This window comes from Siphateles boraxobius, unplaced genomic scaffold (genome assembly GCF_051911475.1).
Source record: "Siphateles boraxobius isolate OS27281-9 unplaced genomic scaffold, OSU_SipBor_1 39, whole genome shotgun sequence".
NCBI lineage: Eukaryota > Metazoa > Chordata > Actinopteri > Cypriniformes > Leuciscidae > Siphateles > Siphateles boraxobius.
Window position 1 is genome coordinate 1,995,223 of NW_027509019.1, and position 24,803 is coordinate 2,020,025.

Below are 24,803 nucleotides of genomic sequence, written 5' to 3' on the forward strand. Positions count from 1 at the left end.
TTTATTGTGGCTTATTTTACTGTCAGGAGTACATTGAATACACACACACACACACACACACACACATATATATATATATATATATATACTGTGGCGGGCCGTGGTATTTCACACCTAGGCCTTCAGTGAATTAATAACTTTTAATAACGTGGCAGCACACAGACTCTCTATAATTGTTGTGAAATTGCTGTTTTTATGTTGCACCAGCAGTTATAGGGTTAATGCGGTGCGTTCGAGAAAGGGCGGTAAGTTATAAGTTCAGAAACGGAGTCTCCCTTGTCTTGTCCTTCAAGGGTTACAATAGTCCCTCGTAAGACATTACAATAGTTTGAATGTTTGAAAAAAACATTAGCTCATAAATTTACAAGAAAAATTACAAGAAAATCCTATTCACCACGGAAAAAAACGGGGGCAAAAAAAGCATTATACTCACCAAAACTACTGAATATGTTTTACACAAAATCCATCCTAATTTCTTTCCTCAAAAATACTTAAATTACTCTGGTGTACGGGTTATCTGTGCGTTTCAGTCCCAACAGTCCCTTTTCTATCGCCATCGAATAGAACAGATCGAATAGAGTTCTGTTAAGCTGGACGGCTGAATAAGGGATTTTTTCCGGTACGTTTGAACCTGCGTGGGTTCGAGGAGGGAAATAAACATTAATTTGTTGGTTGAAAAACTATTAAATCTACAGGAATGTATTTTAGTTTCTGTAGTTCGCTACAGATGCGGTTAGCTAGCTCAGCCTCTGACTACCAGTAATAGTACGCGCTCTGACCATCCAATCAAAGGACGTGAAAATGCTGACGTTATTGTACGCCTGCTTGATGGCACCGGTGCAGTCAAATCGAAATCTGATTGGCTGAATAAATCTTATTGATTATCTGATTGGTTAAAGCAACGGTTTCATTTCCATTCTTTTTAACCTACAGGCGCCCACACTGTCGATTCTGAAGGCCTCAAGGCAGATTTATTTTACCCTGGCAACAGATGATGGCTGAAATATAATTGGATAAAATCGTTAAAATAAATATACATTACTGGAAGCAGCGCAACCAAGAGAAAAACTATGAGATTAAGAGAATGGACAATTGGGAATAATTTAATACTCATTCATGAAAAAAAAATATATTAAAGTGCAAGTCAGTGATTCTGATAGTGTTTAGGCCAGCAGAGAAGGCCTTGCTGGCCCCTGATGGCCCACCACTGATATATATATATATATATATATATATATATATATACAGGCTTGACATTGGACCTATTTACACCTGGTCACGTCATGTGTTTTCTCTAATCAGATTGCAATCAGAATGCCCCCCGAAACGTTTTTGAGACTCAGACCACTTCGGGATCGACTTCCAGACGAAACTGGACTAGTGTAAATGCATCTGGTTGTTGAAATTACATGTAAATTTGACTTGTGTATTATATGAATTTATAATGTTTTTAAAAAGTTAATAATTTGCCAAACTATGAAGAAAAAGCTTGGCTACATGAGGTTTAATGGGTATTTAAAGGTTATGTTAACTGCTGTAAACCACATAGTACCTATAGGAGTTATTGCCCAACCCTATTAACCTAAATGTTCTCACTTCCCTTTATCCTAGAATTCCAGTAGAAATTGCTTCAAATGCTTATTGACATAAGCGATTCAATAAAACTTGCTATCAGAACCACTGATGTGACTGCATTTAATCTGAAGCCAGCCAACACTAAGATCGTATTCCAAGAACTGGAGAGTCGTTTGGAAGACAAAAATGAAAGAGCAGCCTTGGTAATTTTCAGATGAACAATGCAATCAATCACAGTTCTAACCACAAAATGTCAAAGTGACTATTCCCAAATGTTAATTGATAATTAATCAATTAATTTAATTACTATTTTTACGATGCCTTAATGATGTTTTTTGCATCTTCTAAGTTTTAGGGCAGGGGTATTGAATTAAAGTTCCAAGAGGTACGGTGTCTATATCATCTCTATTCTATCTATATATATTTTTCCCCTAGCAAAAGTCTGGACAATAATTCTATTGGAATATTTATAAATTTCTATCTCGGCAGCAGTAGAACTAAAAAGGGAAGTAGAAGGGGGAAAATAATAGTGGTGAGCTGAACGTGAGGCCGGTGATTACTAATGAGCGACACCTCTCTCGATCTCCACTGTCGTCGCTCCTCCTTTTACGCTTCCGCTCCTCCGAGAGAGATACGAGGCCGGTGCGTCGTACAGGTGTCACTCATCAGTAATCACGCCAGCGGGGCCTTTAGTAATCCGAGATTAGTAATCTCTCACGGCCCTCGGCCTCGTCCTGCCAGCCACAATAATCCTAAACAGTAGGGTGGAGGAAAAAATCGATTCAAACTTTCGAATTGATTAAAAAAATTCAAAAAACTGTGTTTTAAACGTCTATTAATATTATAATGTTGACGGAGCAAAGAAGTGCAGCACCCGGACTGTTTAGAGATGGCCATGCTTGCAACGGGACAAATGCAACTTACTTGACAACAACAGTGTGTGGATTATTAACAAAGGCTTTTTTTCATCTCCATCTTGCTGACCACATCATAACACTTGTTAGTATAAAATTGGTGATAATATTGCATATTACAATATGGGTTAACTTAAAGTCACTGCAAGTGAAATTCCTTCTCCTCAACAGCCATAGTGCTGATGATAGCCCTGGGTGAAGGGTTAGACCCTTTATTGTGTCAGACTTTTATTGTGTCAAGTTCATCTTTCAGACAAGTAATTTCTTGTTGTTCTGTTTTACTCCTTTTCGGCAAGCATATTTGAAAAGACTTGTAGGTGTCGATGAGGAAGACATGGTGAAAAAATCAATGTCTGCGTAAGGACTTTTTATGCCACACGTTGCATTATTTGTCAGAACTGTAATCAGCCACATGAAATCATATCTATAATTTTATCTATCTTTATTGATTGATATTCATCTTGATTCGTTGATAGGGCCGATTACCGATCACTGGAAGCCGTATTGGCCGATGCGATCACCGGTACTGATCACCGAAATAAATAATTTTATTCTTAATAACAATATATTTTAAGTGTAAAATAATTAAGAGATGAGAGAGTATCATGAATTCAACTCTTTATTTATTGCCAAGCAACATGTGCAACATATTACATTCCCTCTCTTTGAGGATATAAGGAACAACTTCGAACTTAACAAATATAGCATTCCTCTGAAATAAATAATAAAATTAAAAAACAGTCACTTTTTCCACGGCTTAATGCAGTTTTGATAACTCTTTTTATTATTGAGCACGTCCTGCAGTTTAGTACTATTAGACTGTATATTATGAGACAATCGCTGATCTAGCTGATTTGTACGTTAAGTTCGGGCTTTTGGGAGGAACGAATGCGCACCACTGTGAGGGATAGAAACGCACTACAACATCACAGCTCTACTTTCTTGCTGTCGTTGCAATGTCTCCATTCTGCGCAAAGACGTTGCAAATGTATTGTCCATTTATATGTATTGTGCCAAGCAAATCCATATGCTTAAAAAGCTTAAAAAATTATCTTTCAGAGAGATTTAGTTTGGGCGCAGAATCAAATTTTCCCTCTTAGTAAAACTCCACTGGGACACCGTGGTTGGATTTGGGATTTGCAAGAGTTTCTCTCTCTCAAATATTACAAGCACACACACAAACACACACACACACACATTATTTTTATAATACACATACAAACCACACTCTGACACACACACACACACACACACACACACACACACACACACACACACACACACACACACACAAACACACACAATTATCGGTGCATAATTTAGCAAAAAACAGAAATAAAGCAAGTTTTTGCTTTATAGGCCAAACCTGAGAAAATGCCACCATCTGGTTAATAAAAGTAACATTTTTTATTTAAATGTTATAGTTAAATGGCCCTGGGATTAAAAATTGCAGTTTTAATGGGTTTCAAAGGGGACATTGTTGTGCTTTAGGTCCTGAGTGAAACTATGTTGTGTTACTAGTGTAAAATAGATTAAACAAAGGAAATGGGGGTGAAATAGTAAAATACCTATAAAAAATACACACCTGTGCCAAAATTTATGCAGTCGGCATTAAGAGGCAAAATGATTTTAAAAAATTGGAAAAAAATAAAAAAGACAAAAATGTCCATAAAGTCGCACAAGGGTTAAGAAAATAAACTTCACACACTTTACATTTCTTGTGGTGTGTTGTCTGGTTGAGGACTTGCTTGATTTTGTGCACATGAGCGTTCGCAAATGGTGCACAAATAAACACAATTTGAAATGCACATTATTATTTTATTATTATTATTGTTGTAAAAATGTTAATAAATATTCTAATGAGTAGGCTAGTAATTTAAATATTAGTATCATATTAAATTAAGACAAAAAACAAGAAATAGCATATGAATTATCTTTTTACTTATTAAAAGTTGTGTAAATATTAGTACAATACAATGTTTTTGTAATGTTCTTATAATGTTATCAGCTTTATTGTAATGTTGAGAGTAAACGTTCTTGGAGTGTCCTTACGTATGATGTTATTTGTTAAGTTATTAACCATTAGCATAACATAAGTGAATAAAAATCTTGCGTGGGAAAGGAAGTTATTCAAACTAAAATCTAAAGGGTATAACAGAGAGAGAGAGAGAGAGAGAGAGAGAGAGAGAGAGAGAGAGAGAGAGAGAGAGAGAGAGAGAGAGAGAGAGAGGCGAATCTGCCGTCTCGTTTTATTCTCTTCCTAGCGATGTCTCATGTTTTGGCAAAGGTGAATTTGGGCTTTCCGTCAAACGCAGAGCGCCACCTGCCGGAGACATTACACTACCTCCTGACAACTACAACAATAATATTGATATTATTATTATTAATAATAAATCGGCTAATTAAATGCAGGCGTGAAATTATTTAAATTAAAAATCGAACAGTTCTTACTAGCGTAAAGAGGGGCACTTTCGAAACACGCTTCATGAAACCTTTACGAATCTGTTGTTTCGAATCAGTGATTGGGAGCGTGTGTCGTCAAACTGCCAAAATCACGTGATTTAAGTTAAACGGGCTTTCGTTACGTCATAACTGTTTCGAAATGTCAATACTTCACCGCTGAGAGGCGATGATCTCTGAACCCATTGAGAAAATTCACGAAAGAACACATATTATACAGACACTTGATATTTAATCTTATTAGATGATTAGTTTATTGGATTCGACAGATTTTACTTTCAATATTTGCAATGGGTGTTTTTATGCATGTTTTGCACTGTTCTGATCAGCAGGGGTCACCAGCGTGTACGATTCAAACACTTCGAAAAAGTGAATCATTTTGCAACGCAAACAGTTCAATTGATTCGAAGCTTTGAAAATGTTCGTTTCTCCCGTCACTAGCTTGCAGACGCAGATTCGTTACAAAATATATTCTCCTGTAGGCGATTCCAGAAGCGTTTCCGTTCACAAAACACGCAGAGATAATCGCTTCATTCGCGAAAGCGACGCAATAACACAATAGTGGTATAATATATCGCGTCCCGCACCCGCACTCCCCCGTTATTCCCCGCAAGCCTCGCGAGGCGGTGCCGCTCCACCGGCAATCCCAGCATACACCGCGCCTCATTAGCATAAAACATTCCGGTGTCTACAAGAGCCGAGCGAACACATTCAGCTGAAGAGAACTGCAAATACGTCTACAATTAAAGATTATATCCACACACATCGGCAAACATGAGCGACAGCGAGAAACTGGACAAGCAGCGGCTGAAGAACTTCAAGAATAAAGGGCGCGATCTGGAGGTAAAGACGCGTGTGACGTCGAGCAGATTTACAGACACTTCACGAATAATCGCGCAATCATCCGCTCTCGAGCTCTCATAACACGATGTGTGTTCAGATCTGAGTGTTTATGTGAGAATAGAGAGGTTGAATCAGCCAAATGTGTGATGTGAAGGTGTTAGCCGCGCGGCTAGCTCGCTGTTAGCCTCGAGCTAAGCTAACGCGCGTCGCAGCCCTCCATTAAAGTGTGTATTTCTCATCGGTCTTCAAAACAAACGCAGAGATGTGCTTGGATGAGTCGTGATGTGTGATTAATGGCTCGGTGTGTGTGTATGGTGATCGTGTGTGAGTCCTGCAGTGAGTGTTAGCATGAGCTCGGCCTGCTGCACAATAACATCCTCCAGACGCCTTTCTGCTGCGTGCTCGGGCTGGAGTCACTTAAACGCGCAGATTATTAATAGGCAATGTGTTTACTGTGGTCTGAGCCATCGTGTGTGTGTGTGTGTGTGTGTGTGTGTGTGTGTGTGTGTGTGTGTGTGTGTGTGTGTGTGTGTGTGTGAGGGTTACCAGCTGTTATTTTCTCTTTAACCGCATCACAATCACGCAAACGGCGCCCTGCGCACATCAAAACACCGCGCCTCGTTTAAACAAGCCTGGGAAGAATCCTGAGTGTGTAACGAATCCCAATCAGTGCTGTAAATAACAGTCTCACCGGGATAAAGATGTAAAGAACATTTAGAGCACACTTGAGGTTGTTCGTTTCTTAAAAATAGAGAAAGTTAGAGGTCCCAGGATTGAACCTTGAGGAACACCCGTTCAACAACTATGTAGTCAGTCTGAAAACCTTGAAAAACAACATCGTGTTATTGAAGATAAGCCTTGAACCAAAGAAGCTGGTCAGAACTCTCGTCTAAACGTGTTTAAAGTAATAATTGAGGCTATTGTTTGTCTTTGTGCAGGATACAGGTAATGAAGAATGACTTTAATACTGTGATTTATACTTTTAACAGACTTGTATCATCTAGGTGTTAAGTAAAATAAAATAATCTGCGTCTTCCATTTTGAGGTGATATGAGATTGGATGACACAAAGAGCTGGAAATGCATGTAGAATGATTTTGTTTCCTCGTAGCTAAAATGTGCAGGTCGGGTGGATCATCTGTAGACTGAAGTGGTGTGTGTGTGAGTGTGAGAGATTGACTGCTTATGATCAGTAATGATGCTTCTGATCTCTCCTGTACAGACGATGAGAAGACAGCGCACAGAAGTGGTGGTGGAGCTCAGAAAGGTAAGAGTTGCTCAAGTGTTTTAGTGCAGTGTTTGATTGACAGGTCAGTAGCGTTTACGCTGTAAATGCAGTGTGTGTTTGAGTGTGGACACCTGAACAGCTGGTGTGTTTCTCCTGCAGAATAAGAGAGACGAGCACCTGCTGAAGCGGAGGAACGTCCCGCACGAGGACATCTGTGACGACTCTGACGCCGACGGGGACTTCAGGACCGTAAGAACTACTGATCTCTGTCTCTCTCTCTCTCTCTCTCTCTCTCTGTCTCTCTCTCTCTCTCTGTCTCTCTCTCTCTCTGTCTCTCTCTGTCTCTCTCTCTCTGTCTGTCTCTCTCTGTCTGTCTCTCTCTCTCTCTCTCTCTCTCTCTCTCTCTCTCTGTGTGTGTGTCTGTCTGTCTGTCTCTCTCTCTCTCTCTCTCTGTCTCTCTCTGTCTCTCTCTCTCTCTCTCTCTCTCTCTCTCTCTCTCTCTCTCTCTCTGTGTCAGGGTATTTCAGGATTTAATGCCGAACTGAATTTGCACTAATTATTTCTGTAACAATTCCTGTTTTTTTTTTCAATAGCAAAATACTTCGCTTGAAGCAATTGTGCAGGTAAGTCATGCATTTTTTAATTAAAGTGTTTAAATTAAAAATATGTGCACAATGTGATTTTGATTGATCAATGGGAAATGTTTTTAGTGAGTGAATCTCATGAAACATGTCTGGCTCTTATTTCCTCTAATAAAATTAAGAAGTTGATTATCAAATGAAAATGTAAGTTTTAGGACCTTCTTTCATATTTAGAGTCCCAGATTTTTAAATGGGATTTTAAATACAGAAATGTCGGCTCTCTGAAAAGTATAATCATGCATATAGTAAAATATATACTATATATATTAGGTTCATCTTTTGATTTGAATTACGGAAATACATTTTTCGAGGTTCACCTGTAGGTAATCCGTTTTCTGACGATTCGGGAATTGTTGGTCAAATACAGGCTATTCCCACTGTGTATAAACAGGGTTCGTACAAGGTGCTTAAAGTGCTTGAATTTGACTTTTTGAAATTTAAGTCCTGGAAAACCCTTGAAAACAGCCATATTTTTGAAGAGGTACTTGAAAAGTGCTTGAATTATTAAAAATAGGGATGCACCGATACCGAGCTCATGTAAAAATGCTCCGATACCAACAACCGATAGGCCTCCCAGGCAGCGTGTGTATAGTAACACACAGCTGTGGTGCGCGCGCTGATCAGAGGAAACCGCGCAGTGGATTGAGCGCGCAGCGGCACAGACGCGCGAGCTGGTCGAGCGCATCCCTTTAAACAGAAGGAAGGAAATTCAAGTTTTGAAGGAAATCAGTGGAAGGTTTGTAGTTCAGTCGGACGTCAATGGCAAAGACAATAAAACGAGGCATGTAGCTTTTTATTAACGTTAACTGACGAGAGAGAGAGAGAGCGCAGTTCTGTTGAATGATCTTGATTGCTCTTGATTGCTGATCGTTCACTCAGCACCTATTATTTGGATGAAAACTAAATCGTATATGTAAGTAAAGTAAAACATGAACTGTTACCTGATTTATGTATAACGAGTGATTCCCTAACTTATTACTGGACGTTTGCAGTCAAGAAGTTCCATGCACGCAAACATAAGCGCGCGCCCCGCAAACCGGCGTCTCCGCGCGCGAATACTGAACGTCTTGCGCTTGTACGGACGAATTCACACAAAATTATGTAAAAACGCCCATCTTGGCGAGTATCCTAGTAAACAAAGTCAGTTATATCTCAAGTGAAGTAGCCATGTTCAAATGGGGTCCGTGCGTTCGGTCTTAAAGGGGCAGTTTAACAAACCCACTGCTCTTTAAATGTTAATTAAACAATGGACAAATAAATTACTCACTGCTCTTGACTAAATAGGCTACCCTTTTCAACTTTACAAAAAGATACATCTATATTTAATTTATCCAGTAATGAATATGCAATTTTTTCACATTTTATTACTTTATTCAAATTTCTGTACTAGATCTACCCGAAAAACTCTAAAAACACTGTTTATTTCATTTGTAGCCTTTCTTTGTTCTATTGTATTTATTTGTAAGTTGATTATTCGTTCTTATATTGTTGCTGACTGCTTACCTTTAATAATGTTTTAAATTCGCATTAATTAGGCAGGAAGTTTTTGTTGAAGTATCAAAATTGGATTAAATAATTGATATTTCACTGACCCAATCCTCAGCACTTCCCCTTCTGGATCTGCTCTAGTGTAAATATGTGCTGTGCTATTCAATGAAAGATATAATATGATAGAGCAATAGAATGTACAGTAACTGAAGAGCAATAGAATGTACAGTAACTGAAGCTCATACAATGTATTTTAGCAGGCTTAATTAAGCATGAATATAATTGAAAGAAATATATGTTTGATGAACAAATGAAGCCAACTAATATGAATTATATTCTCTTGGTTTATCTACTAATACAATTACAATTACAAATGCAGTGAAAATTCAGGGATCGGTTACGGTATCGGTACATCCCTAATTCAAAATATTGTGGTGTTTTTTTGTTGAAAAAATAAAATTTTCACGCTAAATCAACACTGCAGCCCGTCTGAGATATAGAGCTATTTCTCAAGATATTAATATATAAAGCATGATATTAAGTATATAATACAACTTTCATTCTTCAGGTCAATCATATATATTTGAATATATAATGGAAACAAATTCAGTTTCAATATCCTTTCAATGGTTAAGGGGATTTTCCATGCCTGACAGCGCTGGTCAATGGATTGACCTCTATGAAGTGAAACATCAGATACCATGTTTAATTTGAGTAAAATAATAAAGATATTGTTTGATAACTGCCGATTGAAGTCCTTGAAATCCAAAAAAGTAGTGCTTGAAAAGTCCTTGAAAGTCCTGGAATTTCATTTCACAGTCTGTACGAACCCTGTATAAAGCGTACAATACGCTTCAAATGATTATGCAGTACTTTAATGCCAAGACAAGGTGATTTAGCTGTTGTGGAAAAGCTAATAAAGAATATCCGTTCTCCCCTTCGCCAAAAACTCAATGATCTGAGTGTCTCGGTGGCAAATACGACTTGAGAGGGCATTCGTGTCAAATATCCGACTAGAAAACCGGCATGTACGATACTCCCGATAGCATGTGACGGCTCTCTGCGTTCTGTCGAGGGCGGTTACACTAGATTAACTCACTGGACTAATGCTCAAGGTGTTTCGTGAGACTCACACTAACGGTTGTCGCTGTGCTGAAATGGCTTGTGCAGAGCGTAAGTGCTGATTATTGAAACGCTGCTGTTGGTCTTCATGTTACGAGTGTGTGATGTTTGTTTGCAGAATGCGACCAGTGATAACCAGGGCGTTCAGCTCAGCGCCGTTCAGGCCGCCAGGTGAGTCACGGCTCATTCATCAGGAAGATTTTCTACTTGTTGTAAAAGCTCTGAAGAGGACATTTTATGTTCCACAAGGGCAGGACATTTAACAGGGGGCGGGTCCTTAAAGTATTTAATGTCTTAAAGTTTCCCTAATAAAAGGCCTTAAAGTATTAAAATGTCTTAAATTCAGATTCGATGAGTCTTACATTTTTCTGTTCACATTACCGCTAAAATTTCTCGTCAAATAACCAGTGAAGCATCGAATCGTGAGTGATTCTGATTTTATTACAGAAACGGCGATGTGATAATGTACTTCTTTTGAGACTCGCGCTGCCTGACTCTCTGAGAGATTTTGTAGTGAGAAATCGACACAAATGAGAATAAGCGCGCACAAACTCACAGAAGAAACTTCAAAATGTTGAGTTATTTATAACATACGATTTAGCTTAGCAACATAACATGACGGGAGCCATTTTGCTGAATATTCTCATGATTGCAAATGTTACATTTTGATTTTAGTTCAATAAACAAGTAGTTAATAATCAATTACTTGGTTAAATACTATATATACGCATGTAATATAATGTGTATTTCAAAATGGCATTAAATGGGTCTTAAAGTCTTAAATTTAACTTGTTTATATCTGTACACACCCTGTTTAAGCTATGCTTGATTTTGCGCTGCCAGAGAAAGCGAAACTAAAATCACACGCGCGTGTCAAACACGCTTTAAAAAACTTGACGCGCCTAACCAAGTCTAATAACAAGCACAAACTGTTAAAGAATGTTGCGTGCAAATAAAAAGGTAGGCAGCGTTTTCTCTACTTTACCACAGTAAAGAATGGGAATATAATAGGCCTACTTTAAAGCGAACCAAAGGAAGAAACGTTTATAATGCCCTGGGAAAACGGGTGAGACGTGAGTGAAGATTTGGGAAAAGAAACGAGATTCCCGAGTTTTAGAAGAGCTTCCTGTAGTGTGTGACCTGCTTTGACACGGGCCGTCCAGATAATCCTCCTGTGTCCTCGTCCTGCAGGAAGCTTCTGTCGAGCGACCGCAACCCCCCCATAGACGACCTCATCAAGTCTGGGATTCTGCCCATCCTGGTGCACTGTCTGGACAGAGACGACAAGTAAGACCCGTGTGCTGCGAGTGTGAGGCGCTCTTGTTGTGTGTGTGTGTGTTGTGCTCACGTGTCCTCTCTCTCTCTCTGTGTTGTGCAGCCCGTCTCTGCAGTTCGAGGCGGCCTGGGCTCTGACCAACATCGCGTCGGGCACGTCTGAGCAGACGCAGGCCGTGGTGCAGTCCAGTACGTTACCCTGATGCTCTCCTAGAGCTGGACACAAGTGTTCAATGCCGTGTTCACTACTTCACACACTAATCTGAGCTCACGAGCTGAAGTAGCAGACCCTGACAGGAACATCAGTAGTGTTGGCTAGTCTAAGTGATGTGTGCATACAGCGGTGGACTCCTGTAAGGCCCTGATATACTCATGCTGAAGTTTGAAATGCGTGATCAGCGATATACGGTTACTGAACATCTGACTCCGCCCACACTGATGAGACTGTGTTTCCCCTACCATTGTGTTGGGGGCTCCCTTCAAAACGCCCCACCCTGAAAGAATGACAATTTTTTTTTTTTTTTAAATGTACTCGCGTCGTAACTGATTTTCATGATATTGCAGTTCATTACACTTGAAATCAAATCGCGATTAAAAACTAGTGTGTGAATATTAAACCGCAAAAAGACCATTTAAATACGAGTCCTACATTTTCTGTGTGAATGGTGCAGACGATGCGCAGTTTCATTTACCTCACACACACTGAAGCACGTGTGACGCTCGCGCTGTGTTTGGCCTATATGAGGACACGAATGCATGAACTTCCTCTCCAGGCTCTAGATCCGCTCTGAAAGTCACTTCGTGAGCATTTAACCGCTTCATTTGAGAAAGACTATCGTCATGTCACACACACACACACACACACACAGTTACATTGAGACTTTTTTTTACAGTCTATGATTGAGACGCATCCAAATTCTACTGTACAACAGTAATATATTTCTAATACAAATACATCATGATCAAAACGTAAGTAATATTTAAGGAATAATCACATTTTCTTCCATGTTTTAATTTTAACAGTGAAGCTCATTGTGCAGGACGTTGTTTGACAAAAAGTTTCATATGATTAAAAGAAATCGAATGTTTTATGTCTTCATTCGATTACCCGGAAAAAAAAACAATGTGTAAAAAAAATAATTAAAAAAATTAGTTGAATTAGTTTAACACGCCTCTCAAAAGGAAAAATTGAGGAGAATTATTTTTAATAAAGCATCAGATTATAGCAGCATGGACGTTTATTTGCACGTAATCTGCAGTTCAACATTCATGTTTACTTATACAGCACTTTATACAATAGTTTAAAATCCAGCAGCTTTACTGTATTAAACATGAAAAACAGTCTTGTTTCTATTATAAAGCAGCTCCTCCAGTGTGTTCATGTTTTCACTCGTGTCTGACGAAGATTTCCACATGTAAGAAGGCGGAGCTTCAGCACGCTTGCCTATGATGTAATCGTCACAGACCAATGGGAGCACAAGGGTGCCAACGAGTCGGTGCAAACCTTTCCGGAAAGTTCGTTTTGGCCTGATTTTGTTTGAAATGTCGCACATCAGTTCGTTCTTCAATTTAGCTTGAAGTATATCGGGGCTTTTAAAGAAGTTGACCAAGTGCTCAAGGTTTCAAAAGGCTGCTGTTTAATTAAATGTGTAGTGTCAAACTGTGTGTTTCAGAGCGAAGCACAGCACTAGATCCTCTATAAGCTCTATTACAGCTCTATAATATCTGTCAGATTCTCGTTCACTAGATTCAGCTCATCACAAACTGCATCTGCTAGTCATTCTTATATCTGTGTGTGTGTGTGTGTGTGTGTGTGTGTGTGTAGATGCGGTGCCTCTGTTCCTGCGGCTGCTGCAGTCCCCTCATCAGAACGTGTGTGAGCAGGCGGTGTGGGCTTTAGGGAACATCATCGGTAAGTGACGAACTCCTCAGTGTTGCTCTCCGTGCTGGAGCGTTATCATGAGCTGATGGGATTTGACACGAGTCTGAGTTTGTGATGGTAGGTCATCGCCACATTCTCATCCTGAGTGTCATGTGATCTGTTCACACTCATGGAGCGGAGTGACTGAAGCTAGTGCTGGGCGGTATGACCAATAATTTATATCACGGTATTTTTCAAAATTATACTGGTTTCACGGTGTATGACTTTATTATTTTATTTTTTTATGTAAGCATGACTGGGTGTTAACCACATTTTCTACTGATTGAGAGGAAATAGTGCAGTAGATTGCCTTAGAATGCCCTATTTTACTGTCATGAGTGGCAAAGAGGTGCCAGATTAAATTAAATGAAAATAACATGGAAACTTTTCTGAAGACAGCCAGTTCCCTTCAAAGACACATTCATATAAAAACACGTTTTGACTGTAACGGTCAGTGCTCATGTTTATTCAACGCTGTCAAAGCCTTTTGGAGAATCTGTTTGTGGCGGGCAGTGTTGATATTGTGATTAGAGGTCCGCACGAACCCGGCCCGTACCCGAAATCATTTAACCCGACAATTACGGTTACATTTTAAGTCCGTTTCTCACAGAAATGTTTTTTTCTTTTTTCAATGCGCTGTATTTCATGATTGCTTGCAACGATAATTAAACGCATGTACATGTAAAAACACGTTTCACCAAGGCACAGCGGCCTCATCAGTCAGCACACTAGAGGAAAAGCACGACTTACTAATTACGAAACTTTGATGTGGTTGAACAGGTGAAACTGTCACAAATTCCTCTGGAACTCAAACACTTCAAAACAAAGTTTGCTCAGTTGCACAACTATTTTCATAAATATATCCTCCTCAGTGCGAGTTATGAAGGAAGAGAACAGCATCGACAGTTGATGTTTCAGCGTGTCCTCTGCTTCAAGTGTTGTGACCGAAATAGTGTGCAAAACAGTTTTGTTAAATTATATTTGATAAAATACAAATGATTCAAATGTCATTTTACCAAACGGTTTTGTGCATGTGCTCCTGCGTGCACCATTTCCGTCACAACACTGCAGTCAGAGGAGGACGGTGGCGCTGAAACTGTGCACGTACTTTTCCTCTTGCGTTTACGATCACAACACGATCAAACTATATGTATAGCCTATATCATTTTTATTAGTTACAAACCCCAACCCACGGCTATTCATTAAACGGTAACCCGAAACACGGGAGATTTTCACAGCTTTTTGACAGCTATCAATTATAGTTCACACACATCTGAGCATCACCAGTGACACACACACACATCTGAGCATCACCAGTGACACACACACATCTGAGCATCACCAGTGACACACACACACATCTGAGCATCACCAGTGACACACACACACATCTGAGCATCACCAGTGACACACACACACACACACATCTGAGCATCACCAGTGAACGGTGAAAAGAACCTCTGAAAGAGTGTCGTGTGGCGTTCCCATACACCGGTATTGCGGTATATTAAAAGTCCATCTCATAACAGAAATGAGCGGTATACCGCCAGCACTAACTGACGGCGTGCGCCGCATGTGTCACACACCGCTCGTGTTGCTCTCGCTGTGGTCAGGCTGGTGTGTGATGAGCGCTGTGCTGTTGCAGGTGACGGTCCTCAGTGCAGAGATTACGTCATCAGTCTGGGTGTGGTCAAACCGCTCCTGTCCTTCATCAGCCCCTCCATCCCCATCACCTTCCTCCGCAACGTCACCTGGGTCATGGTCAACCTGTGCCGCCACAAGGACCCGCCGCCACCCATGGAGACCATCCAGGAGGTACGAGTGTGACGTGTGTCTGATCTTAGCGTGAGGTTTCACTGCTAGCAGCTGCCACTGCCCGACAGATCGGGGCGCCTGCAGGGATGGCCATTCTTCAAGAATATTTGTGCTCAAAATCAAATATTCCTTTATTTAAATGACTAGTAACAACAAAGATGTAATTTTTATATTTTTCAGTTTTGTCACCAACTCTGAAGGAGCTGACAGGCAATATAGACAACATGCGTTATATCTTAAGGTTTTCTTTGTTAAAACATAAATGTGTGAAAATGTATAAAATGTGTCTGTTTCTGAAGTTTAAATGTCCTGCGAGCTGCTTTCTCTCCATCTATACCCTTCTTATTAGGGCCATATATTAAATCACACAGTTAGCCAATGATCTCATTAAGTAATGAATGCATGTCTGTTAATAAATGATTAGCATATATAGGAAATTGTAGCATTGGTGTGTGTTGATTCAGAGCTTGCTTCATGTGAAGTCCTCTCCAGAGCCGGCGATTTAATGATAATTTAGTAAAAGTGAGATAATATACCTTTTAACAGTCAATTAAAATCAAGACCATTTAATGCAATTACAATGGCATAATGTTATGTGTGCAATATTTTAAACATTATTTTGGATTTAGAGATATGAAATGATGAAGCCTCCAGTAAGTAGTGTAAAGTGATTAGGTGTGTTAACGTGCAGCCCGAGCGGTGTATGACGTCAAAGTACCGCGAGAGCAGACGACACTGAATGTCATACACTGATCGCTCTGCACAGCTGCACGTTAACACACACATCTTAATGAGCAAGTCATTGAATCATTCTTTCAAAAGGGCAGATTCATGCAGGAACAAAGCAATGCTTTTATATTAATTGTGCAACCCAGTAATTAACGTCTGATCTCTAGTCTACTCTTCCCAGTGAATCTCTTCTTTACATCATGTCTGCACTGTTGTCTATGAGGCCGAGTATTACCCGGTCCGTGAGCACATGCTGAACCAAACTCTTGATTTCGATTTATACTAAACTAATTTAAATAACTCTGTTGGCCATTGCACTCATGCCCTCAATAGACATGTTCGTGTTCACCTCTAGTGCTCGATGCTGTCACACATTGTAAATGGAGACGGCAATGATTGGATTATCACAGTCTCTGTAAACGTAAACCCGGGCTAATCTCTTGTCTGTCTTCACACAGATTCTTCCTGCGCTGTGTGTGCTCATTCACCACACTGACGTCAACGTAAGTGCTGCTCTGGTCATGTGACTGTAACCGGTGGCATGTGGGCACACAGGTTTAACTCTGAGCTCTGTGCAGATCCTGGTGGACACTGTTTGGGCGCTGTCTTACCTCACGGACGCGGGCAACGAGCAGATCCAGATGGTCATCGACTCCGGGATCGTACCGTACCTCGTCCCCTTATTGAGCCACCAGGAGGTCAAAGTTCAGGTATGGAAGAGCCTTTTGTGATCATGTGACGACCTGTTCTCTCTTCAGGGTTCGCTTCAATTTGACTGATATAGATATAAAGCCATTTTTACACGGCTATGAGCTTGATATTGCTCATATAAATATCCAAGTATATGATACGGCTTTCATTCTTCAGGTCAATTATATATTCATGTGGGGAAAAATCAGTTTGAATGAGGAAATGGATTTCTTTTGTCTTAGTATTCTTTCAATGGTTAAAGTTATCAAAATCATTGCATGTGCTGCACTTTAGTTGTACCATTTTGTTTTATTGGTTTATCTTTATTACATTTAAATCCAAAAAAAGGTCAATAAAAATATTGTTTGATTAGTGAGATCTCTTATTGTATTCCTTAAGTTCTGTAATTTGATTTTCCAGTACCAGTGCGAACCCTGTGTCTTAACTCATCAAAGCGATTAGCGTGTGATGCCTGTATATATAACGGTTTCTGTGTATAACGGGCTGCTTTATGGCTTCAGACGGCAGCGCTGCGAGCGGTGGGGAATATCGTGACGGGAACTGATGAACAGACTCAGGTGGTGCTCAACTGTGATGCTTTGGGTCACTTCCCAGCACTCCTCACGCACCCCAAAGAGAAGATCAACAAGGTAACCGGATATACGGACAAATTCAGGATCCACTTCAGGGCTCGACATTAATGCTCTTCTGCTTGTCTGGGACAAATTAATTGTTTGAAGGGGCAAGTGAAAGGGAATTTTACTTGCCCAACCTGACAAGTAGCCCGATTGAAACGTCAATAACAAAAATTAACCAGGGAATCACCAAAACGCAAGAGATTCTGCAGTCATAAGTGGTGATTGATGGTGAATAATAATATAATGTAGGCTCGCTCCGCTTCATGAGGAGAAATGGAAACAGATGAGTGCAGCTCACACCAAGAAACTCAGTCAACATACGAACAAATCTCTTGAATGAATGATTCAGCCATTAAAAGGGTCACCTGCCGCCACCTACTGGTGGTTTAGCTTCATGTTTAAGTCTCATTCTTTCCAACATTATTTGTTTTCTCAACAAAAAAAAATATCTCATCACCTAATTTAATGCAGTTGTAATTTTTCAGTGTAAATTATGTAAATTGGTAACAGCCCTATAGTGTCTTAATTTATTGTTCAAATTTAAAATAAATGTAGCATACATTTAAAACAATTAGGGAAAAATGCCCTTTTATAAAGGTTAAAAAATATCAAAAATATGCAGATTTAAATATATCAAAGCTGACTAAACACTGATGAGAATATTGTTTCAGAATAAATTATATTTACAACACATCCTTTTTTTATTTTCCCTGTACAAGCAAACTTTTTACTCTGAGAAGTGAATGGCAGATTTACCCGTCTGAAGGACAAGCTCATGAAACGGCTTAATGTCGAGCCCTGCACTTCTGTAATAACTGTAATATCATGGCGGATGTGTTGGATATGATGACAGCTGAGGTGTGGCGCTGGTATGAGTGATGCCTGAATAGTGTTCAGATCAGCATGTGTTTAATGTTCAGCTCAGAGTAATGTGTGAGTGTGTGTGTGAGTGGCTGATGGGTGCGGGTGTCATACACACCAGTGCTGATACAGGAGTGCATCTGAGGCGGGCCGCCCCCCCCTGCGAGGCTTGTCTGCGGCCTGGCCGATGATTAGAGCCTCAGTATCATCATCCTCGCCCTCAGCTCCTCTGCCAGCGTCTCCACCTCAGCAGGGCCTGTGAACCTCACGCTCGCCCTGAGATCTGATCTGCTCGCCCGTCACACACGTGAGCCCGAAATCAGCCCTGCCACTGCTGTGCTGAGTGTGTGTGTGTGTGTTCTCGCAGGAGGCCGTGTGGTTCCTGTCCAACATCACCGCAGGGAACCAGCAGCAGGTTCAGGCCGTCATCGATGCCAATCTGGTGCCCATGATCATTCTGCTGCTGGATAAGGTGGGTGACCCAACCTCATTCATAACACACTCGAACTCTGCTATTGGTCCACTCATGATACCCATACGCTATAATTTGCACATTTAGTCTAGTTTTGATCAATGATTGATGAATGTTCACTGTTATCAATTAAGGTTCTGTACACATTTAATTTTAAAGCTCATTTCACAACACAGTTTCAAAGCAACTTTACAGAAAATTCATGAGTTCACATTACATTTTAGAGTGATCTGATAACTAAGTTATGAATTTCAGAAATGTACAAAATCACAGTCAGCTAAAAATATCTTAATTTAAACAATGTTGTAATTTAAGGCAGAAACGATGAGCTCATTGAGGTAATGAATACTTAGGTTTGTAACGATACTCTCGTGTCACATTGACGGGGGTGACAACCTCATTCTACGCCAGAATTAACTCACAACCGCATTTACAACAATTCTACACCGTGTACGGATCCGAACTGGGGTGCGTTTCCCAAAGCCAACTATGGTCAAGTTCCGTCGTCACCAATAGAGTTCAATGGTAATTGTGATCATAGTTGGCCAGCGATGCTTTTGGTGTTAGTTGATGTATTTAAACGCACATCAGGGATGTTTCTCCTGGCTGTATGTGTGCAGTGCTCAGGGAATGAGCCACAACCTCTACTGTCGACTGTACTTTAGTTTGTACTTTAATTGCAGAACATATCGAGTCGTGTCGCTGTAGCGCTGCACGATATTGGAAAACCTGACATTGCAATTTTGTATTTTGCAATATGAAAACAGTTTCGCCAGATGAATTGAATAGCTCTATTTATAAAGAATTAATCTCTCTAAGATGATTGGAGTGATTTTGTAAGGTATTGCATCTGCGTAGAAAATAACTTAAAAGCATAGATGAATGCAATAGAAAAAAGATGAAGAGATGAATTAAGTACTTTGTTTTCAGGTAAATTTACTGTGTTCAGGTACAGACATTCAATAATCAAATGTAAAATAAGACTATATAGTCTTTACTGTATAAATTAAATGATTCATATAATTAAAATTGTGGTAACAATAAGGTAAAATGTCAATCATCTCAGTTTTGGGAGCGAGTCATGCCTGTACACGCATGGAACAATAATTTAAGAGATTCACTGCTGTGTATAAACGAAGTTGTCACTCCTGAAACTTTACAGTGCATACGTAGCCAAAAAGTACGGTTCACTCAAATATATTTAAAACTTAAGTTTAAAATACTTTATGTAATTCATAATTAGACGTGGAAGCTCAAATGTGTGGTGATTTGGGTTTACCATACTTGATGCTTAGTCACATATGTCTGAACCTTTTTTTTATTTTTACATGTATTGCAATATACAGTGATTGTTACACTCCTGTCATCACTGATTGAAGTGTGTCCGTGACCCAGTGAAGCGGCTCATTGTGTCACACTGGTGTGTTTCTCACAGGGAGATTTCGGCACTCAGAAGGAGGCGGCGTGGGCCATCAGCAACCTCACCATCAGCGGCAGGAAGGATCAGGTGAGCCGGACGCGCGCGTGTGTGTGTGTGCGGAGCGGGTGTTCACGTGTGTTCTCGTCCTGCAGGTGGCGTACCTGATCCAGCAGCAGGTGATTCCTCCCTTCTGTAACCTGCTGACGGTCAAGGACGCGCAGGTGGTGCAGGTGGTGCTGGACGGCCTCAGTAACATCCTCAAGATGGCCGACGACGAGGCCGAGACCATCGCCAACCTCATCGAGGAGTGCGGAGGTGTGTGTGTTAGGGGTGTAACTGTTCAAACCGGACTGAAAAACCCAGTCCTGGCCCATGTTGAGCTTAACCTCACTTTACCTTATGTAACAAAACTAATTTTTTATTCTTGACATTTGATTAAATGGTAATTATGGGTGTAACGGTACACATGTTCGTCCTGCGAATTTTCGTGTCTTATGTATAGAAGACGAATACAGCGTTTTAGCCGAAACCCCATTAACCAATGATCGTTATTAGCTCTGCGTTTTACTTTCGTTAAGAAACACAGTATCATTTTTCAATTGTCAATGTGATCATGAAATTCTTCCAATAAATGCCGCTGGGTGCTCTTTAATGTACAAAAACTATAGTTTAATAGCAAAAAATACTTCTCAGATACATTTAATGCATGTCTTCATTAATAATCTAATAAAATTCGATATGAATATCCCACATTTCTGCCACAATACTACGGTTCCAGTTAGTATTATTACAGTAATTCATGGGAAGTGTTGGTGATTTGTGGCTTGAAAAGCCTCTCACTGTATAGTTTTGGCTCAGTGTTGATCTGGCTTTAACGGCACTGAACTCCAATACCTTGTGACTTAAACCAGAGTTCTCATACAAACCACTAGCGCTGTGTAGTGGTTGAGATGGAGCGGATAAATGTTTCATGTGAAGAACAGCTTTTCTCATTTCACTCTAGCCACATTTGCTGTTTAATGCTTCTCATACGCAACCGAAATGGCAGCAATTATCATTGCGATGGTCTGCAACACTCATGCACAGCATTATTTGCCTGGTGCATAACGCTTATCAAACTTTTGTTAATTTCATATAGAAAATAATATAGCAATAATTCTCAGTATCGCCCAGCCCTACTTACTCATGCTGACTTTTGGCCTGTTCCACCTCAACTACATCCACCAGTTGCAGTCCTACAACACGTCATCATTTATCTCCAGATTAAGCCCCAGTCTGATTCATCCCACATCCTTTTTCTTTTGTAAATTTAACTTTATTTAATCCATTTAATCCCACTCATTCGGTTTAAACATTTTTGTAAACTAGGTTGCAAAAATGTAATCCTAAAAATAGATGTGTATGAAATGCATGAACGCATGATATTCATATGAAATGGTTCTTGTTTAATTTGACGACCTTGGGTTAGTCAAGTGCCTCCTTTCACTGACTTGTTGAAAGGAAGTAGTTCATGAAGGTCTGGTTGTTGTTGCGAGTGTTTTTGAAGATCTTAATCCTCATTTGTTGCTCAGGTTTGGAGAAAATTGAGCAGCTGCAGAACCATGAGAACGAGGACATCTACAAACTGGCTTATGAGATCATCGATCAGTTCTTCTCATCTGATGATGTAAGTTCCTGTGTGTGAGAGAATCATTGAAAAAAGGAGTTAGATCAGGAATCGAATACTTGTTATAAAATGTAAGTTTCGGAAATTTCAACTGAGCATTTATTGAAATGCTCACAAAGAATTCGATATGACTTTAAACAATTCAAGCACAAAACGACTCTGTTTTCTGTGCTATTGTGCAGCTCTTAAAGTGACAGCAGCCTAATATCCCTGCAGCGTCTCTATAATAACACTAATCAAACAACGAGAATTCACTCGCCCTTGACTGAATATCTTCTGTAACTATATTTGTAACACTTAGTTTACATTTAGTTTCTGAACCTGAAAATCTTAAAGCCGATTATTACAATGGTATCTTTGTTCAGTTGTGTATATTTGCTGCTTTTTTAATTTACCGAGTGTTTATTGTCTTCAATAATGCTTGAAACGTATATTAGGCTAGTTATTTTTCTATGGAGTTTTTAAACCACCGGCAAACGCTCCTTGTGTAGGTGATCTTTAGCCTGTTGATTTGTGTTCATAATATTCAGCTTCAATTAAACGTGTTTTTTAATAAGACTAAATGTGGATGATAACTAAAGGCGTTTTTTTACCTTATTGGAATCGATCAGAATCGAAATCGTTAAAATTCGAGCTGCACGAGTGTGACGGATCTGAGCAGACCACACTCATCGATCGTTTCGATGGGAATTAGGAATCGTTAATATTGAAGCGATCCCCAACCGGAGCCGCTCACTGAACCTCTGTTCTCTTTCTCTCAGATCGACGAGGACTCCAACCTGGTTCCCGAAGCCATCCAAGGAGGAACGTACAACTTCAGTTCTCCCACCAACGTGCCAGCGGAAGGGTTCCAGTTCTAGACGCCACGGGACACCTGGAGTTTTGTTTGTGATGCAGCACTCTGTTCAACATTAAAAATAATTAGAGCGAACGAGAGAGAGCGAGAGAGAGCGTGTGATGATGATGATAAATATTAGGTCCGTTGTGCTTGGCTGATGGGATCCAGCTGCATCTAAACCCAAGAGAAATTGAGTGGAGTTCCTCCCGAAGGAAAGCGTCCCGTCGGCGTTTGAGATGATGATGATGGCTTTGAGTGGATGCGATGCGAGTGAGAGTGAGTGGGTGAATACTGCGTTTCAAAACACCACCATCTAAACCGAACGCGCTCGGAGCAAACTTCACCAAAACTGCCTGGCGTGTGTCTCTTCAACAAACCAACCCCAACCAATGGGAGTAACCAAGACGTCTCACATTAGTAATCTGAGGTAAGGACGATAATTGAGGACCTCATCAACAACAAAGAGACACGAACACACTTGAGGAGTGCGTGAGTGTGTGTGTGTGTGAGTGTGTGTGAATGACCCCTGAGGGGTTGATCTGACGTGCTGGAGGACGGACCCAGCAGACCAGAGCCCTCTCCCGTACGCTAGCGGCGTCACGCTAACGTTTCTGTGCTGCATGTGCGCAAGTGAATGGACGTGATGGTGTGTGTGTGTGTGTGTGTGTGTGTGTGCGCGCTTGACTGACTGGTGAAATGCAGGACTGAATGTAACGAGTCGACATGGAAAGAAATTCAACCGGCGTGAGGAAGGTGACCAATTCAGCGGCAAATTGTGGAATAGCCTGGAAGAGAGGAGACTAAATGGATCTAAAAAGATTATAAAATCACCTTGACTCGACATCAGTGATCTGAAGAAGACAATGTCATGACTTTAATTCCCCCTTTTCCTTTTAAACCTGATTTAGTGCTGATGACACTGGACTGAGTGGAGTTGCGTCGAGGACGATCGGTCGGGGATGTGCGTTTTCTTCCCAGTGTGTGCGTTTCTCCCCAAAAGCCTGTTTTCTTTGCGTCTTCCCTCGTGTCTGCTTTTAACTTCCCAGTGCTGGTGTAAATACATGTAATGCTCTGCACAAACACTTCTGACCCTTCTGAGCGGGTCACGTGATCATGTGTGCCAGAGCTTTCAGACACATATCCTTTGCATGTGCTAAACTGCAGCATAGTTCATTTTAGTGGGTTTTAGTTTCGTAAGTGTAAGCCTTTTTTCTTTTTCTTTTCTTTTAAAAACGAAGTACCTACTGTAATGTTTCTGTGGCCATCTTTTTTCTTCCCATTTAAGCCCCTCGCTGTTCCTGACCGACGAGCAATTCGACAGCGTTTTGCACATTGGAGGTGTGTGAACATTAGCAAAGACGGGCAGTAACTCCCACTCAAACACAGTCCATCTTTATTTGTAGATATTCATGTTCCGTGTTGAGCAATATTACAGCAGATGCGGACTGATAGCGCTGTCTTTGTTTGCATAACCTCTCGATGGCTATATTATGTTTTCTTTACACCCCCCCCCCCCCCCCCCCCCCCAGCGGCATTCCTTGTTTGCAAATATGTAGTTTCAAAAGAAGACAAAAATAGATGGTGTACCTATCCTGTTGGGCAGACTCACAGGCTCTGTACCTATTCAAATAAATATTCAAATGTGTCACAGTGGTGCCTCTCTTCAGCTGTCCGGCGTCCCATCCACATTTACTCATCTCTGACCCCAGGAAATACTATTTATATATCTATAGAAGTGAATTCACCCCATCCAAATCAAAGTTTTCTGTGTTTTATAGATCTTTGAACAGATTTCCTATGCAGTATAACGTTGAAGATTATTCTTATATAAACGCTATTTGCTTTTGGCCTTTTTAAGTGTAAACTATTTTCAGCTCGCGTTTTTGTTTTTCTTAATTTTTTGTATCGTGAGCCTAACTCTTGATCCGATTTGTATCGTGAGCCTAACTCTTGATCCGATTTGTATCGTGAGCCTAACTCTTGATCCGATTTGTATCGTGAGCCTAACTCTTGATCCGATTTGTATCGTGAGCCTAACTCTTGATCCGATTTGTATCGTGAGCCTAACTCTTGATCTGATTTGTATCGTGAGCCTAACTCTTGATCTGATTTGTATAAGTTCCAGTAGTCTTCAGTTTTGATCCGTCTCTTTATGAAAGTGCAATCTCTGGATTTAAGGTTTGACACTCCAGTATCTCTACAATCCTC

The 24,803-nt window shown here is 40.4% G+C and overlaps 1 protein-coding gene across 1 annotated transcript; it reads left to right on the top strand.

Moving 5' to 3' along the window:
• The first annotated feature begins 5,062 nt into the window (after positions 1 to 5,062).
• Positions 5,063 to 24,240, top strand: kpna4 (karyopherin alpha 4 (importin alpha 3)). Its single transcript, XM_077197319.1, has 17 exons — positions 5,063 to 5,792; positions 7,014 to 7,058; positions 7,179 to 7,268; positions 7,613 to 7,642; positions 10,389 to 10,441; positions 11,462 to 11,557; positions 11,649 to 11,734; positions 13,371 to 13,457; positions 15,112 to 15,281; positions 16,469 to 16,513; positions 16,589 to 16,720; positions 17,222 to 17,350; positions 18,567 to 18,671; positions 20,107 to 20,178; positions 20,244 to 20,406; positions 21,663 to 21,757; positions 22,519 to 24,240. Exons 1-17 carry the CDS (start codon positions 5,724 to 5,726, stop codon positions 22,615 to 22,617), a joined length of 1,566 nt encoding a protein of 521 aa, XP_077053434.1. The 5' UTR covers positions 5,063 to 5,723; the 3' UTR covers positions 22,618 to 24,240.
• Positions 24,241 to 24,803: the final 563 nt, after the last annotated feature.